The following is an 18,214-nucleotide window of genomic DNA, read 5'->3' as shown; positions in this document are numbered from 1 at the left end:
AGGAGGATGGTAGAGATCCTCATCCAGCCTTCTAGATTTAGTTTTTCTCCAGTTTCCATAAACTGCTTGAGGAAAATGCTATCATGGTTTCTTTGAAAAGGTCACCACAAATTTCATTCACTGTTTCTAAGCTTGTGCTCCATCTCTAATGACCTAATCACCAAAGGGACTTGATTTTTTAAAGGTTCTGTGTGGAATCCACTCCCACTCTGCCCACTCCCCTCTTCTCCACTCCCCTCTTCTCCACTCCACCCCTCCCAGAAGTGGTGATCAGGGAGGAAGAGTTTCAGAAGGAGACAGAGGAAGTCAAAATCAGGGAATAAAATCACTGCAGCATCACAAAACTTTAACCCTGTTATATTCCTTACAGATGAAACCAATTGTCCTGATTTAAGTGCTAAGGAGCCAGCATCTGCTTACTGTTTTGACTCCCATTTAGTTCGTGTTGTGTTACAATGAATAAATGTCATCCACAGTAAAATAGTTTCACACAAAATTTGTTTTAATCTTTCTGGAAACGATCAGAGCAAGAGAAATTTTGTCTTACTCACATTTTTGGTCTGCTTAGAGTAACTTTGGCTCCTTGCTTATACAAAAGTTTCTATATCTGCAAAATTCACCTCAAACAGTTGTCTGACATGCTGAAAGTGCTAGGAGTCTCCCATTCTTTGGTCTGCTACTCTTTCAGTACTTTATTGTTTACTTTCATAACAATTTCAACTGAGATAATAGTTGTAAATTTCCTTGTGGAAAGTCATTATGATTAATTCTGTCACAAATATACTCCGCCACTCACATTTTTAATTGCTGTTGATGGATGAGAAGAGAGATTCTGTACCCATATGTGAATATCAAATGATTTTAGCATAGCACTATTCTCTCTGTAACAAAGAATTTGATGATTGAACTTTTTTGCCGATACTGAAAATATGCCACTTTTAGTACTGTTTGAAATAAACAGCTGGATACCCGGCCTCTGTGGCCGAGCAGCTCTAGATGCTTAAGTCCAGATCTGCGCTGATGCTACGGTCGCAGGTTTGAATCCTGCCTGGGCATTGATGTGTGTGATGTCCTCAGGTTAGGTAGGTTTAAGTAGTTCTAAGTCTGGGGGACTGATGACCTCAGATGTTAAGTCCCATAGTGCTTAGAGCCATTTGAAACAGCTGGATAGAATATTGTGAAATCATATATTGAATTTTAAAGAACCCAACCAACTTAGGAGAAAAAGGGGAGGCTGGTCACAATTTTGCTACCATTTGTTGTTGAGTTTGAGAATTTCTTCAAACATATTAAAATTTCGTTATATGTTTTCAAGTCTGTGGCAGTGACTGTTTGATAGACCAACAATTGCAACCTTTTCAAGAAATTCCTTTTTTGTGTGAATTCATGAACTATTTCCTTAGCAGCAGTAAAATTCCACTTACCAGTAAATCCAGTTGTTTGTGTTCTTTGCTGTTTGCACATCAGTTTCCACAGACTAGCTTGTTTGTAGTATACATTACAACAGTGGAGACAAAAGCTTCACATTACCTTCCGCTGCTTATGTCCACATTGTTTAACTGTTTGAAGTGATTGAGATTCAAGACAAAAGGTATTGCCAGCAGATGTGTTTTAAATTGAATAATAAAGAATGTAGCTAAAAAAGTGAAACTTAAAAATGAACCTAAAACTTCAAAATTTGCCTATTAGTAAATTATTGTGATTGAATAATGGCCAGTTATATGTGGGTTACCTGTTACTTATATAAAGTAGAATGTATGTGTGAAATCTCCTTCCTAACTGCAGGCCTCTTCTATACTGCATTTGAATTATAATAAATCATTTTGTGTATTACGGGAATTCTTATATTGTTAGGGACCCTCTGCATAGTTAGTACATGAGCTTTGAAATCTCCATTTACTTTATATGGAACATAAAATTTTGGGGATACTTTGTTAATAAAATAAAGGTTTCAGATTGTTAGCAGTTCATTAGAACACCCATGTCATTATAAAAATGAAATGTAGTTAATCGAAATTATGAGAAACTTGTAAAAAATTAAAGTAACAATATTATGAAAAGGAAAGTAACGGAGATGCTGAGTTGCAGACAGGCACAACAAAAAGACTGTCACGAATAAATCTTTTGGCCATTAAGGCTTTTGTCAACAACAAATGGCACACACACACACACACACACACACACACACACACACAGCTGCAGTCTCAGGCAACTGAAACCACACAGCGAGCAGCAGCACCAGTGCATGATGGGAGTGGGGACTGGGAAGGGATAAGGAGGAGGCTGGGGTGGAGAGGGGGAGAGATAGTATGGTGGGGCTGGCGATTAGTGAAGTGCTGCAGAGTAGATGGTGGGCAGGGGAGAGTTGGGGAGGGAGGGGGGGGGGGGGAGTAGCTCTAAAGGAGAGAAGTAAAGAGACTGGGTAGGATGGTGCAATGACAGCTGTGTAGTGCAGGAATGGGAACATGAAAGGGACTGGGTAGCTGAGTAGAGTGACAAACGAAGGTTGAGGCCAGGAGGGTTACAGGAACATAGGATGTATTCCTGGAAAGGTTCCCATCTGCACAATTCAGAAACGCTGGTGTTGATGTGAAGGATCCATATGACACAGGCTGTGAAACAGTCATTGAAATGAAGTATGTCGTGTTTGGCGGCGTGTTCAGCAACCGGGTGGTCCACTTGTTTCTTGGCCAAAGTGTGTCGGTGGTCATTCAAGCAGACAGACAGCTTGTTGGTTGTCATGCCCACACAGAATGCAGCACAGTGTTTTGCAGCTTAGCTTGTAGATCACACTGGTTTCTTAGGTAGCCCTGCCTATGATGGGATAGGTGATGTTTGTGACCGGACTGGAGTAGGTGCTGGTGTGATTATGTATCGGACAGATCTTGCATCTAGTTCTATTACAGGGATATGAGCCATGAGGTAAGGGGTTGGGAGCAGGTGTTGTGTTACAATGGATGTGTATATTGTGTAGGTTCAGTGGACGGCGGAGTACCACTGTAGGAGGGGTGTGAAGGATAGTGAGCACGACATCTCCCATTTCAGGGCATGATGAGAGGTAGTTGAAACCGTGGCAGGGAATATAGTTCAGTTGCTCCAGTCCTGGGTAGTACTGAGTTTAGAGGGAAATGATCCTCTGTGGGTGGACAGTGGGACTTTGGGAGGTGGTGGGAGGCTGGAAAGATAAGGCATGGAAGATATGTTTTTGTACAAGGTTGGGAGGATTTTTACGGTCTGTGAAGATTTCAGTGAGACACTTGGTATATTTTGAGAGGGACCGCTCGTCACAGCAGATGCGACAACCTCGGTTGGCTAGGCTGTATGGAAGGGACTTCTTGGTACAGAATGTGTGGCAGCTGTCAAAGTGGAGTTATTGGTGGTGGTTAGTAGGTTTGATATGGACAGAGGTAGTGATGTAGCCATCTTTGAGATGGAGGTCAACATCTAGGAAGGTGGCTTGTTGGGTTGAGTAGGACCAGGTGAAGCAACTGGGGGGAGAAGTTGTTGAGGTTCTAGAGGAATGTGGATAGGGTGTCCTCACCCTCAATACAGATCGCAAAGATGTCTTCACTGAATCTGAACTAGGTGAGGGATTTAGGATTCTGCTTTTTTAGGAAGTGTTCCTCTAGATGGCCCATGAATAGGTTGGCATAGGATGGTGCCATGTGGATGCCCATGGCTGTACCTCAGATTTGTTTGTAGGAAATGCATTGAAAGGAAAAGTAATTGTGGGTTATGGTATTGTTGGTGGTGGCGACTAGGAAGGAGGTCGTTGGTTTGGGATCTGTCGGGCATTGGGAAAACATAGTTTTCAATAGTGGTAAGGCCATGAGCATTAGGAATGTTAGTTTAAAGAGAGGTGGCATCAATAATGATGGGCAGGGCACTGTGTGGTAAGGGGCAGGAACTGTGGGAAGTCGGTGGAAGAAATGGTTGGTATCTTTTATATAGGAGGGTAGGTTCCGGTTAATAGATTGAAGAGATTCTCTCAGAGGGGGCAAAGTAACCAACCACAATAGGGCGTCCTGGTTAGTTAGACTTATGGACTTTAGGAAGCATGTAGAAGGCAGCAGTGCAGGGAGTGCTAGGGGTGAGCAGAGAGATGAACTTCTGGGAGAGGTTCTGTGATGGGCCTAAGGATTTGAGCAGCGAGTGGAGATCCTGCTGGATTTCTAGAATGAGGTCACTGTGGCAAGGTTTGTTGGTGGATGTATCCGACAGCTGGTGGAGTCCTTCTGCCAGGTAATCCTTGCGGTTCAAAACAGTGTTGGACTCAGTGCCACCCAGGACTGGAGCAACTGAATTACATTCTGTGCCAGGGTTTCGACTGTGTATTGTCATGCCCTGAAATGAGAAATATCCTGCCAACTATCCTTCCCATCCCGCCCACAGTGGTATCCCGCTGTCCACCTAACCTACACAATATACTCGTCCACCCTTACACAACTTTCACTGCAGATCTACAACACCAGTTTTCAGTAAAAATTATTTGCCAGAATGGTGGATATATGATCCAACTGGAAAATGGAACTCTTGCATAATAGATTTGTCTTCCCTGTTTCCATACAGTTTGTATTCTACTTACCACGTATAGGACACTGTATCTCTGTCTTTCTTGCTGTTTATTGCCACAGTAATCAAAGAGTACATTTATGTAATGCTACCAAGCATTTAAGGTTATCATTGCCTTCATACTAGAAAGAAGGAAGACTGCCTCATGCCATTTTTATAGAGTACTATGTTCAAAATGTAGATTTGACTGTCACAAAATTACTCACAAGAAACTATAATTTGAGTGTAATGTATTCATGTACTGCTGCAGGTTTCTTGGAAGAAATTCCAAAACTGTCTATTTCGAAAGGAAACTTCTTCTGCAGGGAATATGCTTGTGCACTGAAATATCTGGAATCGCATGTAAAGAACCAACCAAATGATCTACAAGCCAATTTGTCCTACTTGGAAGTGAGTATTAAAAAATGTTTACACTTATAAATGAGTGTGAAATATTTAAACTTTCTCAAAGATTATCAAAAATTTAGGTTCATGCAACTAGTCAAATGGACTAAGGCATGAAATAGATGATGAGTATTTCAAATAAATATTTATTACAGAATGAGTTTGTTGGAGGAACAGAGGAAAAGTTGTGCTTCCTTTTCCTGTACTTCCTACTCATCTCTTTTAGATCATCTTATGTTTTTTTGGCCAAATCAATTCTTTTACAGGAAATATATGTAAATCTTAATGATCTGGATGGTGTTGCTGGCACATTAGCAATCCAAGGCAAAGAGCCTTCTTTATACCAAACATTACGTGCACATGAAGTAATGGGTCGTCTTCAGGTAAACCACAATTACCTCTGTTTTCACAGACATCTTCTATAATTTTGTGATTAATTATCTAATTGTTGATATTTGTTGTACTGTAGGAAGCATCTGCATGTTACGAAAAAATGGCACAAGAATTCCACATAGATGCCCATAATATACAAGGAATTTTAAAATGTTATTTACGGCTTGACCAACCATTTATTGCCATGAAAATTACAGAAGGTGTTACAGCAATAAGGTATTGAAAAGTTCTATCAAAGTTGCACAGATTATGATTTTTTTATAGACTGCACTATTTACTTGTACAGAAGGTTGCAAGCAAATCACATCTCCAGATGTGGGTGTTAACATATTTATGATTTTGTCTTTAATTGACAGCAATTTATGTTGCAGATATTATATTGTATGATTCTGATCTGTGTTCATTTCGGTAAGTGTTTCTGTTTGATGTAATGGAAATAGCATAGAGTGTTTCAAGAAATAGTAACTATCTCTGAACCGTGATACACATTTGGGTGACATTATCATGTCCATCTGCAACTACAATTTTCAGCATGCACAACAGCCATGTGAGCTGCTGATAGGTCCCCAGAGTGCCAAAGTAGTTATACTGTTGGGTTAGGACCATGGGAATTTAGGGATCAGAAAAAGTGCTTAATAGTCTTGCCCATGTCCTTTTAATCATTTATCAGCAATTTTTTAATGCGCTAAGACTACATTTATAACACTACACTGTGGGATAAATTCTTAGTAGCAAGTTACTTGTTTTAACCCCCCACCCCCATGCTCTCTCTCTCTCTCTCTCTCTCTCTCTCTCTCTCTCTCTCTCTCTCTCTCTCAAACACCACCTTCATCTTTGTCTCCCCTCTTCTTCACAGCATCTGGATTTCTCTCAGACTAGTCTTTGAATGACCTGCCCTAGTTTCCAAACTGCTGCAAACCATTTCTCTTTCCTCCTGCAAGAAGGAACATTCGGTGTCCAAATGCTAAGATTAGTATTTTCTGTTTCTGTCAGCAATAAAAAGAATTTTACATCTGAAGGTAAGCACTTGCCATTAGGGTCTGTCTCCTTGTAATTCTGTTATTCTTGTTGTTGTTGTCTTCGGTCTGAAGACTGGTTTGATGCAGCTTACTGTGCTACTCTATCTTGTGCAAGCCTCTTCATTTCTGTATAACAACTGCAAACCTTCATCTTTCTGAATCTATGTTTTTTGAATTGATTTTTCCATTTGAGACATATAGTTTAATATAGTGGTTTGAGAGTGAACTAAATAACTTACTGTCGGGTGCTGTCTTCTACTCCACTAAAGAGTACTTACAAAGAAATTCTTAAAATTAGTGTTACTTTATGATACAATTGTATTTAGCACTGTTACCTCTGTCTCTCGACCATCAGTCACCCTTCCCCAACTGTCTCTCCCACTTGCGACTCACTTCCCTCATCCATTCACCCGACACAATTACGCGCTTCAGTTGGCCTGGAGTGGTTTGTTAGGGATCTAGAGAGTGAAAGAAAAGTTTATTACAATGATTGTTAAGTATGTGAGCTGATTTTAAGAATTTGCATTTCTAATGAAATATTGAGTACCTTCACTGTTTGCGTAATTTAATATCTCCTTACAGGCCGGAATTAGAGCAAGATATTCTCTCAGAAAAAGCAGAAGCTCTTTGGCGGCTGGGCCAGTATGATCACTTGGAAAAATTTGTCAGTCGCCCTGATGTTGCTCCTGTGCAACATTGGGGAGTACAGGTTGGAAAGGCCATTTCATTGATGCGCCTTCCTGATTCTGGTGGTGCTCTGACTGCTTGTCTCTGTGATATTCAGCGCTTGGTTCTCGATTCCATTTGTGAAACAGTGTACAAGCATGGAGCGTATCGCCATGCTTATAACAAAGTTGTTGAGTAAGTTATGTGCTGTATTATCTGGTAACGTTTCAGTTCTACTTAGACTAAGGGAGAAAAAAACAGAAAATTGTCGTAATATTACAGCCTTTTAATACATAGTTGCAACAGTAGTAAGTTTGTTACTTGCCTGTTAATGATGTGACTTGCAGCAAAATTAACATACAGTATATGGAAGAAAATATGCCTAATTGTGAACCAGTATAATGAAAAGGATAGTCGCTACTCACTATATAGCAGAGAAGAAAAGGAAAAAAAAAAAAAAAAAAAAGAGAGAGACTGTGTTTGCGTGCACGCGCGCTTATGCGGCACACGCACACACACACACACACACACATACACATACATACCTCACATGCATATGACCACAGTCTTTGGCAGCTGGAGCCAGAACTGGCTGTGGTCACGTATGTGCGAATTGTCTGTGCATGTGTGCGTTTTTTTGTCTTCTTTTGACAAAGGCCAAAAGATAACTTTCTGACAGCCTTTTGTGGTGCCTTACTGTGACTCAGCATCTCCACTATATGGTGAGTAGCAAGTATTCTTTTCATTATATTGTTACATTCCATCCTGGATTTTCCATTGCCTGATTGTAAAACCTTATAAGAGGATAACACTATGTGTAAGTTCCAATTGTAGCTAAGACAAATAAAAACTCTGATTTGCATATTACTTTTGTACATCAGCATAAGCTGCGTGTACTTAGTCATAAGTCTCCTTTTCACACAAAACCTCTAAAAACTAAAATGTACTTTGAATGGCCCAGAGAAAAGCTTACATCAATGTTTTGGTGGGCTATAGAAAATCTGAGGTTTACCCCTAGTGTACAGTACTGTTTTGCAAAAACGTTGTATAATAATGTAAGAAGCTAGTGCTATATTGTTCATTCATTTCTCACTACCAGTCATGGCGCAAGCACCCCTCCACACACACACACACACACACACACACACACACACACACACACTATTTCATAATGTAGCAACACTAGACCCCTCCACACACACACACACACACACACACACACACACACAATCACACTATTTCATAATGTAACAACACTAGCACTACCAGCTGACATCCAGAGCCTAGGGGTGACATTTTGATTTCTGTTTTGTGTACTGCGACTTCCCATCTGCGTGCCTGAAAAACTGAGTAAAAAAAAAATTACAGTGCAAAAGTGTATTGTGAAATGACATGTTTCATTATTGTTGTTGTATTTATTATTATTGTTATTATTATTATTGGTGAATTTGCCCCAGAAATGGAAGACGTTAAGCAAACAACTCGAGAAGTTTTTCTTTGAGTTCTTCTTGTTCTTCTAATAGGCTTTCATTCTTTCCAAAAAGCTCATCTGACCACTTTGGTCTGTACTGTTTTTCTTTTGGTTGCTTTGATGTAATTTCCCATTTGTTTACTTTGTGTCTGAAGGTTTCTCTTTCTAGAATGTCAGCTTGTCTTATGTTCACATTATTTAGGTCCTTTCGAATTTCATCTAGCCGGGGTGTGGAATTGCCAAGTGAGGTTACATAATCTCTTATTCTCTTCATCAATCGATTTACTGGTAATTGACTGAGATGATCAAAGAATTTCATTTGCCTTTTCCTAATATCGGTTACAATGTTTGAAAACTTTTCTATTGTTTTAATTGATTGAAGGCTATAACCGTCTTGGGTATGTCTTCCTCCTGGAATTTTCCTGATGATCTTCCTTTCTTCTGTTTTGATGTCCTCAAGTTGTTGTTTTCTATTAAAGGTTAGTATTTCACTTGCGTAGAGGATTTCTGGTTTTATGATAGTATGATGATGATGAGGTTGCATACTCCGAAGAGTGTAGGAAACGATGCGGCAGACCTACACCGCCGACTAGGCAAGGTCATAGCGAAGGTGGTTTGCCATTGCCTTCCTCCGACCATAAGGGTGATGAATGTTGATGATGATGAAGACAACACAACAACACCCAGTCATCTCAAGGCAGGGAAAATCCCTGACTACGCCGGGAATCTAACCTGGGACCCTGTGCGCAGGAAGCGAGTACGCTACCGCAAGACCATGAGTTGCGGGCTTTGATAGTATTGTAGCATCAAATTTCTGGCCCTCTTTACATTGATTTTTTGTTGTAGAGGTTTTGCGTCAACGCTAATCCTTTTTTTAATTTTTTGGAGGTGATGTTGCTGTGAGATTTTTTCAGTACCTGTCTGGAGAAAAGAGAACCACTTGTATGAATATCAAGAGCTCAGATGGAAACCCAGTTCTAAGCAAAAAAGGGAAAGCAGAAAGGTTGAAGGAGTATACAGAGGGTCTATACAAGGGCGATGTACTTGCGGACAATATTATGGAAATGGAAGAGGATGTAGATGAAGATGAAACGGGAGATATTATACTGTGTGAAGAGTTTGACAGAGCAATGAAAGACCTTAAGTCGAAACAAAGCCCCAGGAGTAGACAACATTCCATTAGAACTACTGACAGCCTTGGGAGAGCCAGTCCTGACAAAACTGTACCATCTGGTGAGCAAGATGTATGAGGCAGGTGAAATACCCTCAGACTCCAAGAAGAATATAATAATTCCAATCCCAAAGAAAGCAGGCGTTGACAGATGTGAAAATTACCAAACAATCAGCTTAATAAGTCATGGCTGCAAAATACTAATGTGAATTCTTTACAGATGAATGGAAAAACTGGTAGAAGCCAACCTAGGGGGAGATCAGTTTGTATTCCGTAGAAATATTGGAACACGTGAGGCAATACTGACCCTATGACTTACCTTAGAAGATAGATTAAGGAAAGGCAAACCTATGTTTCTGGCATTTGTAGACTTAGAGAAATCTTTTGACAATGTTGACTGGAATACTCTCTTTCAAATTATGAAGGTGGCAGGGGTAAAATACAGGGAGCGAAAGGCTATTTACAATTTGTACAGAAACCAGATGGCAGTTATTAAGAGTCGAGGGGCATGAAAGGGAAGCAGCGGTTGGGAAGGGAGTGAGACAGGGTTGTAGCCTCTCCCCAATGTTATTCAATCTGTTTATTGAGCAAGCAGTAAAGGAAACAAAAGAAAAATTTGGAGTAGGTATTAAAATCCATGGAGAAGAAATAAAAACTTTGAGATTTGCCGATCACATTGTAATTCTGTTAGAGACAAAGGACCTGGAAGAGCAGCTGAACGGAATGGACAGTGTCTTGAAAGGAGGGTATAAGATGAACATCAACAAAAACAAAACGAGGATAATGGAATGTAGTTGAATTAAGTCAGGTGATGCTGAAGGAGTTAGATTTGGAAATGAGACACTTAAAGTTGTAAAGGAGATTTGCTATTTGGGGAGCAAAATAACTGATGATGGTCGAAGTAGAGAAAATATAAAATGTAAACTGGCAATGGCAAGGAAAGCGTTTCTGAAGAAGAGGAATTTGTTAACATCGGGTATAGATTTAAGTGTAAGGAAGTCGTTTCTGAAAGTATTTGTATGGAGTGTAGCCATGTATGGAAGTGAAACAGGGATGATAAATAGTTTGGACAAGAAGGGAATAGAAGCTTTTGAAATATGGTGCTACAGAAGAATGCCGAAGATTAGATAGGTAGATCACGTAATTAATGAGGAGGTATTGAATAGAATTGGGGAGAAGAGGAGTTTGTGGCACAACTTGACTAGAAGAAAGGATTGGTTGGTAGGACATGTTCTGAGGCATCAAGGGATCACCAATTTAGTATTGGAGGGCAGCGCGGAAGGTAATAATCGTAGAGGGAGACCAAGAGATGAATGCACTAAGCAGATTCAGAAGGATGTAAGTTGCAGTAGGTACTGGGAGATGAAGAAGCTTGCACAGGATAGAGTAGCATGTAGAGTTGCATTAAACCAGTCTCAAGACTGATGACAACAACAACAGCAACAACAACACCAGTTAAGGAAGCTTCCATGCTCTCTATGGATTATTTCAGCATGTAGATTGGTGCTTCATGCTCTGTGGTTGATGATAACATCACTGTACTTATGATGAGATGATACAGCAATCAGAGTTTTGTAATTTTTTTATATTATGAACTTCAGAAATCAAATCAATCTTCATAAGCAGTTTAATGCAACTCTAAAAAATTCTCGAGAAAATTCACTTTGAAGTTACCTAAATGTCTTTAATTCCCTAAAATTAAGGAACCTTTTTGATTGGCTGCATGGCTCTGTGGTAGAATGCTTGCGTGCAATGCAGGTTCTGTTCCCTATCAATACAAATTTATAAACAAAGGAGCATGTTCTGCAAGCATTTCTGTGAAATGTTCATGGACAGAGCTGTTTGTGCAGTAATTAGCAATGTTATTTTTGATGTGTACAACTGACTGGTAAATGTGTTCACATAGAGCAGTTAAAATCCCCAGTGTTTTGAACAGATCTTTACAATGAGCTCAGCTAGTATTTTTGGTTATTATTCTTATGGCTCTTTTCTGGAGTTTGAAAATTGTGTTCATATTTTGTGTGTTTGTTCCCCAAAAAAGAATGCCATAGCTGAGAATTGAGTGTACATATGAATAATATGTAACTAAAAGACACTGCATATTACACACTGGTGATAGGATTCTAAGGTCATAACATGCTGATGACATTCTGTTTGCAAGTACCTTTCGTTATTCATTCCTAGAAATTTTTGCGTTTGTTACACAGTCTATAGAGGTACCATCTACATTTAATTTAACATTGTCATTTCTTCCTCTTCAAACTGAAATTCATGGCATTAGTTTTCTTTATGTTCAATGTCACGTTATTGCTTATTGACCAATCATAATCTTCCTTGAGAGTTCCATTTGTTTTCTCGGCAAGGAGTTCTCTTGTTTTCTCAGTGACTATAATATTGCTGTCATCTGCGTAGAGAATTTTTTCACCATGAGTAACACTACTGGGAAAGTCATTGACGTGTATCAGGAACAGTGTTGGTCCTAATATGCTACGTTGTGGAACTCCTATATTAATGTATTTTGAGACTGATAAAGTGTTTTACTAAATGGTTAGATTTATTTGAAGTATGTGTTATCTGTACTCTTTGTACCCTATCTGCTAGGTATCATTGAAACGAGTCATTAGCTACCCCTCTTATTTCTAATGCTTCTAATTTATTTAATAGAATCTTGTGGTTGACTTTGTATCAAACGCCTTAGAAAGATCCAAAAATATGCCTGTGGCACACTCGTCTGTATCAAGAGCATCAAGTACAACTTTTGTGAATTCTACTATGGCTGACTGTGTATTTTTGCCACTTCGGAAACCAAACTGTGATTCGCTTAAAAGATTGTATTTATTCAAGTAATTCATTAATCTGTCTTTCATAATTGCTTCTATTATTTTTGACAATGCTGACAGCAGGGAAATGGGCTGGTAATTTTCTATGTCGTCTGCATTACCTTTCTTAAGCAAAGGTACAACTCTTGCCTGTTTTAACTGCTATGGAAATGTCCCTGATGTGAAGGATTCATTTATTATATTTGTTAAGGGACCTTCTATAATCCCTATGCATTGTTTCAGTACACACATTGGTACTTCATATAAGCCTACTGACTTTTTATTTTTTAGTTTTTGAACAGTTTTATTGACTTCATTCTCTGTGGTTAGAAGCAACATCATTGTATTTAGTGCAACATTATTTACAGGTGTTATATTTGTTTTGGGGATTTTTTTGCTGTAACTTCTCTGCAATACTTGAAAAATGCTACATAGTTTGCTAAGTGTTGTGGATCATTTATTACCTTATCCCTCTCCCTTAGCAGTATGTTATTCTGTGTTTTGCCTCTCCCCATTTGCGTTTTTATAACATCCCAGACTGCTTTTATTCTCTGCATTATATATTATTTTGTCATTAAATGACTTTTTTGCAGCAATATGCACCTTCCTATAGATCATTTTGTATCTATGATATAAATTTTATAATTCTGGATCATTGCGAATATTTTTCATGGAAGTGAGCTGTTTAAGTGTTTTGGAGGACTTCTTAATACCTGCTGTTGTCCATCTGTTTTTCTGAGATGTTGATAGAGACATGCATACTTTTGGAAATGCCTTTTCAAAGTTCAATTTATACAATGTGGAGAATTTAGAGAATTTCGTATTCACATTGGTTTATTTATACACTTCATCCCGGCTTTGTTTTTCTAGTTCTTTTGAAAAATCTTTTATTTTTATTTCTGATAGATGTCGTTTGTAGGCTTGTAGTTTAGAGAATGATTCAATGCCTGATTTTACTGTTGTTACTTGACAGAGATCGTCTGATAGTCTGAGATCTTTTGCAGATGCATCACATTTTTCCCTGTCCATGTTTGTGGTCACATGGTCAATTACTGATGCAGTCGTTGTAGTAACCCTTGTTGCACTATTGACCAATAGGGACATGCCAAAACTTTGAAGGATGTTTATGAAGGTGATGCTGGATTCATTTATGGTATTAGTATTAATGTTAATGTCCCCACACAGAATTATGTTGACCTTTGTACTTGAGACTTTATATAGAACTTCTGTTAATTTATTGAAAAAAAGTGTCCACACTACTACTGAGAGATCATACACATACAAAATGATTAATTTCTTGGTCATATCAAGCCCTGTTAATTCAATAATAGCCAATTCAATTATAGCCAAATTGTGTTGTGTTTAAATTTGCTTAGTGATTGTTCAAAACACTTACGACAAACTCTGAGCCCATCGACTGTGAAGAAGTGTGTTCTGTAATATGGTTTTTGAGTGCAGAGAATGTCAAGCCAGGTTTAATTCATCATCAACCTTTAGAGATTTGTGATGGAAATTTAGTGACTAATGGAATGGTGAGAAAGTGGGTGAGACAATTCAGTTATGGACAAACCAGTATTCATGACAAAGCATGATATAAAGTGGGCAAACTTCTGTTTTCAAAGCTGATTTGGTTGAGAAAGTGAAAATAGATGGTTCACATCGAGAATGCTTTCTAATATTCACAAATTTCAAAACCAGTTAGTATGAGAGTGTCACAAATTCCTTTAATGTTTGCAAATTGTGTTCCCATTGGGTTTTGAAAATGCTTGCAGATATTCACAAAACAAAGCAATTTGACAGCACTTTGACATTTCTTGTCTGATAGAGTATTATATTCTTAATTCTTAAACAGAATTGTGGCTGCTGAAAGAAACTTGGGTTTGTCATGTCACTTCAGCATCAAAACAACAGTTGATGGAATGAAGGCACATATGATTCTCCAAAAAATAAAAATTCAAAATAACATTATCAGCACAAATTCATATGCACTCTGTTCTGGGACAGACAGGGCATTCTGCTCACTGTGTTCCTACAGGTGAAACAGTCAATGTGTGTACAAAATTGTGGAACATTGAGAAAACTTTGGTGCGCAATTCAAAACTAAAAGGAATGGAATGCTCAGTTAAGTCATTGCGTGGCCTCATGACAGTGCACATCCTCATTTTGCTGGTGTCACTCGAAACCGTATTCATCAGTTTGGTTGGGAACAGTTTGATCACTTGCTGTACAGCCCTGGTCTTGCTCCTCCTGACTCCCACTTGTTCTTGAACTTGAGGTGAGATTCTGTAGGAAGATGCTTTAACAGGGATGACAACATGAAAACCGGTGTTCAGCAGTGCCTGTCTATACTCGCGGCATTTTTCTATGAAGAGGGTATAGAAAATATGGTTTCCTTTTACAACAAATGTCTGAGAAATGGTGACAACAATTAGAAAAATAGTTTAAGAAATGCTCTTTCTTGTAAAAATAAAAAAATGTTTATATGAGTTTTCGTCCAAAATGGTTCTTACTTTTCAGACGTACTTTGTACGTTGCAGTAGTTAAGTAAAGATGATGTAGGCTGCACCAAATAGACTTGCATGGAGAGCTGTATCAAACCAATCTTCCATTTGAAGACCACAGTAACAAGTAGTATGTGGGTGATATGAGTTCTTTCAGCCCGTAGATAGGCATGAAATGTTGGTGCAAATGTCTGAACAGTCTGCGAGTAGACAATACATTCTTGGCTGGTTGAGAGGCATTTATGTTAGAAGGAAACTGCTGATAATACATCTCATTCAGGCTTACTGTTGACTGCCAATCATACAAGTCAAAATCAGTAATTCTCTCTCAGATTGATATTTCAGGAATTGGAGATTAGCACGAAAAATATTAAGGCTATCATTCATAAAAATTTGATAAGAAATTGAAAAGCATACACGTCTGCCTCCTTCTCAGAAATGTCTACACCAATTTTCTGTAATCATCCAACATACGAGGGTAAGTCAAAAATTATCCGCGATGTAGCTATACCTTTTATGGCAGTACAAATAGGACACGTACATTAATATCATTTTTCAATATAGTCCCCTTGCTTTTCAGTACAGTTGGTCTATCATTGCACAAGCTTCCTGATGCTCTCAGAAAAGGTGGTTTTTAGCTGAGCAGCAAGCCATGCATGCATCGTGTCCTGCACTTCTTGGTCCAAGGTGAATTGACAGCCCCTTAGATCCTCTTTGAGTGGACCAAACAAGTAATAGTCAGAAGGGGCAAGATCAGGACTATATGGAGGATGAGCCATTACTTCAAACTTGAGTTTCCACAGAGTGGGCAGCGGTATGTGGACAGGTATTGTGCTGCAACAACACACCACCTTTCGACAGTAGTCGTTGGCATTTGCATCCGATTGCAAGCTTTAGCCTGTCAGTAAGCATCTCACTGTAATTTGCACTGTTTATTGTGCCATTCTCCTGATAATGTTTCAGTACTGAGCCTTGCGCGGCCCAAAAATGGTAAACATGTTTTCCTGCAGATGGATGCATTTTCCTGTTGGGCGATAGTGGATAGTTCTATTCTGTACTCTGCTGGTTACTCTCCTGCTTGTAATGATGGATCCATGTTTCATCTCCAGTGATGATTCTGTCCAAGAAGCTTTCACATTCATTGCCTTAGTGATCCATATGCGTTTGGCAGATGTCCAAGCTTGTTTGTTTATGCAACACTGTGGATTGTTTCTGGATCCATGTCGCACAGGCTTTATGAAACCCAAGTCTGTTGGGGATGATTTTGTAGACAGAACCATCACTAATTTGCAGATGATACGCCACTTCAGTGGTCACTCATATATCTACCAGAACCATGTCATATGCGCACTCAGTGTTGTCTTCATTTGTGCTCATGGATGGTCGTCCAGTTCCTTCCTCATGTGTAACACTTATGTGACCATTTTTGAACTTTGCAATTGATTCATTGACACTTCGTTGTGGCAAGACACTGTTCCCATATTGTGGCAAAAGTCTCTGATGGATTGTGACCCAATACACCGTTCGACCACAAAAACCAGACCAATGCTTGTTGTTCTTCTTTGGTTCAAATTTCTAATAGAGCGGCCATGGTATATTTGCAACAAAAAGAAGACAAATGGAGGAATTAGCACCAGACTTTCGTAGTAGGGGCAGAACAGCATAACAATAAAATAAACGAGGACAGGTCGGTATGATCAATGTAAGAGTTATGTCAACATTGTGGATAATGTTTGACTTACCCTTGTGTTTTCTTTCCTTCAAACTATGAACACTGCTATCAAACTTCATATCTATAGAAAAACACATTATAACAGAATTCATCTGTATGTAAGTGAAAAGGGCAAAGCAAAGATCACAGTTCATTTAGTATACTGGTGTGCTATATTTGCCAAAGTATTATTTGTCTCAATTCTCTACTTTATATTTCTCTGTTACAGGTTACATATTGCACATGAGATGGAACAGATATCTACACTACTTCATTATCTTTTGTCAGGCGAAAGCAATCTCACTTCTGGAATTAAGAAAACACGACAGCTTTTCGCAAATTGGGATGCACGATTTAAAGTAGTCCAGCGGTCATTCCATGTTGCTGAATGTGTTCTCCGTTTTCGTAGAACATTGCTGGGATTGTTGCGTGATGCTGTGGCTCCTAGTTTTTCACAGCTTTCAGAACTATTCGACCGTGAAATTGGAACGAGTTGGCTGCAAAGTGCAAGGGCTGCTCGCAAGTATGTATCATTACTATTATTATTTTGTGGCGTTGCTTAACATGCAAACAAAAAAATCTGATATGTGCTATTTCTGTTTGACTTCAGGGTATCTTTCACAGTGATTGATAGGAAAGAAGTTTGGTTAGAGCCCATAGAATTTATTCTTTCTGAGAACTATTTGTAGGACTGTTAGAGGGTGTGGATTTTATTTTGTATCAGTAATCCGAAAAATTGATGTATCCCCTGAGAGTGCAAGTCCGTAGTAGTCACATTAAATCAGATAATTGGAAATAAGCAAAGGACTTCAAATTAAAAACATATCTGCCTCCTCCTAGTGATCTGATTAATTTTTTAATTTTTATTTTATTTTATTTTATTTATTTATTTATTTTGAGAATAACTTTTCAACTCCAGTTTATTTTAGGTTCGGTATAGACTTCTCTAGTGAGAAAGAGCTATGTATCACAAACTCAGTTCCAGCGGAAATGGTGTTTTTGTGATATTGCATAGGTCTTTTATTGCGCTCATAAAATTCCTGTAGGCAAGCAAAAATGATATGACATGAAAGACATTCTACATGCATGTTGTAAGTCCTGTCTTAACAACAGGAAACAGAGGGTCACATTATCAGAGGACACTATAGGTTTTTGTGTGGAAAACATTAAATATGGTGTCCAGCAAGGTTCAGCATTAGGCCCACACCTGTTCTTGACCTCTGTAAATGATTTACCCGGGATATTGCTGGACTCTTCAAAAACTGTTATATTTGTTGATGAATCAAGTTTGTGGACAAATCAAAGCTGCTGAACACACGCGTACCAGACACAGCAAGGAAAATAATGGAACAGGCTTGTAACGGGTTCGCATATAACTACTTAATCCTGGATCATACACTCATAGCATTTGATTCCAAACAAATATAAATTACTTGCAGGTACTAGGAATAGAGATCAAAGGGTGAGGCTCATGTGTAAAGTTTGTAGGCATCCAGTTGGATAATAA

The 18,214-nt window shown here is 38.8% G+C and overlaps 1 protein-coding gene across 1 annotated transcript in view; it reads left to right on the top strand.

The window, feature by feature from the left end:
• Nucleotides 1-18,214, top strand: part of LOC124594989 (serine/threonine-protein kinase ATR) — a 353,179-nt gene that overhangs the window by 235,180 nt on the left and 99,785 nt on the right. The window contains exons 26-30 of the mRNA XM_047133527.1: nucleotides 4,823-4,962; nucleotides 5,223-5,339; nucleotides 5,426-5,565; nucleotides 6,951-7,229; nucleotides 16,937-17,230. Of these exons, the coding sequence (XP_046989483.1) occupies nucleotides 4,823-4,962; nucleotides 5,223-5,339; nucleotides 5,426-5,565; nucleotides 6,951-7,229; nucleotides 16,937-17,230 (970 nt within the window). The remainder of the gene's footprint in view (nucleotides 1-4,822; nucleotides 4,963-5,222; nucleotides 5,340-5,425; nucleotides 5,566-6,950; nucleotides 7,230-16,936; nucleotides 17,231-18,214) is intronic.

Source organism: Schistocerca americana, chromosome 2, assembly GCF_021461395.2.
Source record: "Schistocerca americana isolate TAMUIC-IGC-003095 chromosome 2, iqSchAmer2.1, whole genome shotgun sequence".
NCBI classification, from domain to species: Eukaryota; Metazoa; Arthropoda; class Insecta; order Orthoptera; family Acrididae; genus Schistocerca; species Schistocerca americana.
The sequence above is the reverse complement of the archived record's forward strand: the minus strand, read 5'-3'. Positions and strand labels throughout refer to the sequence as shown.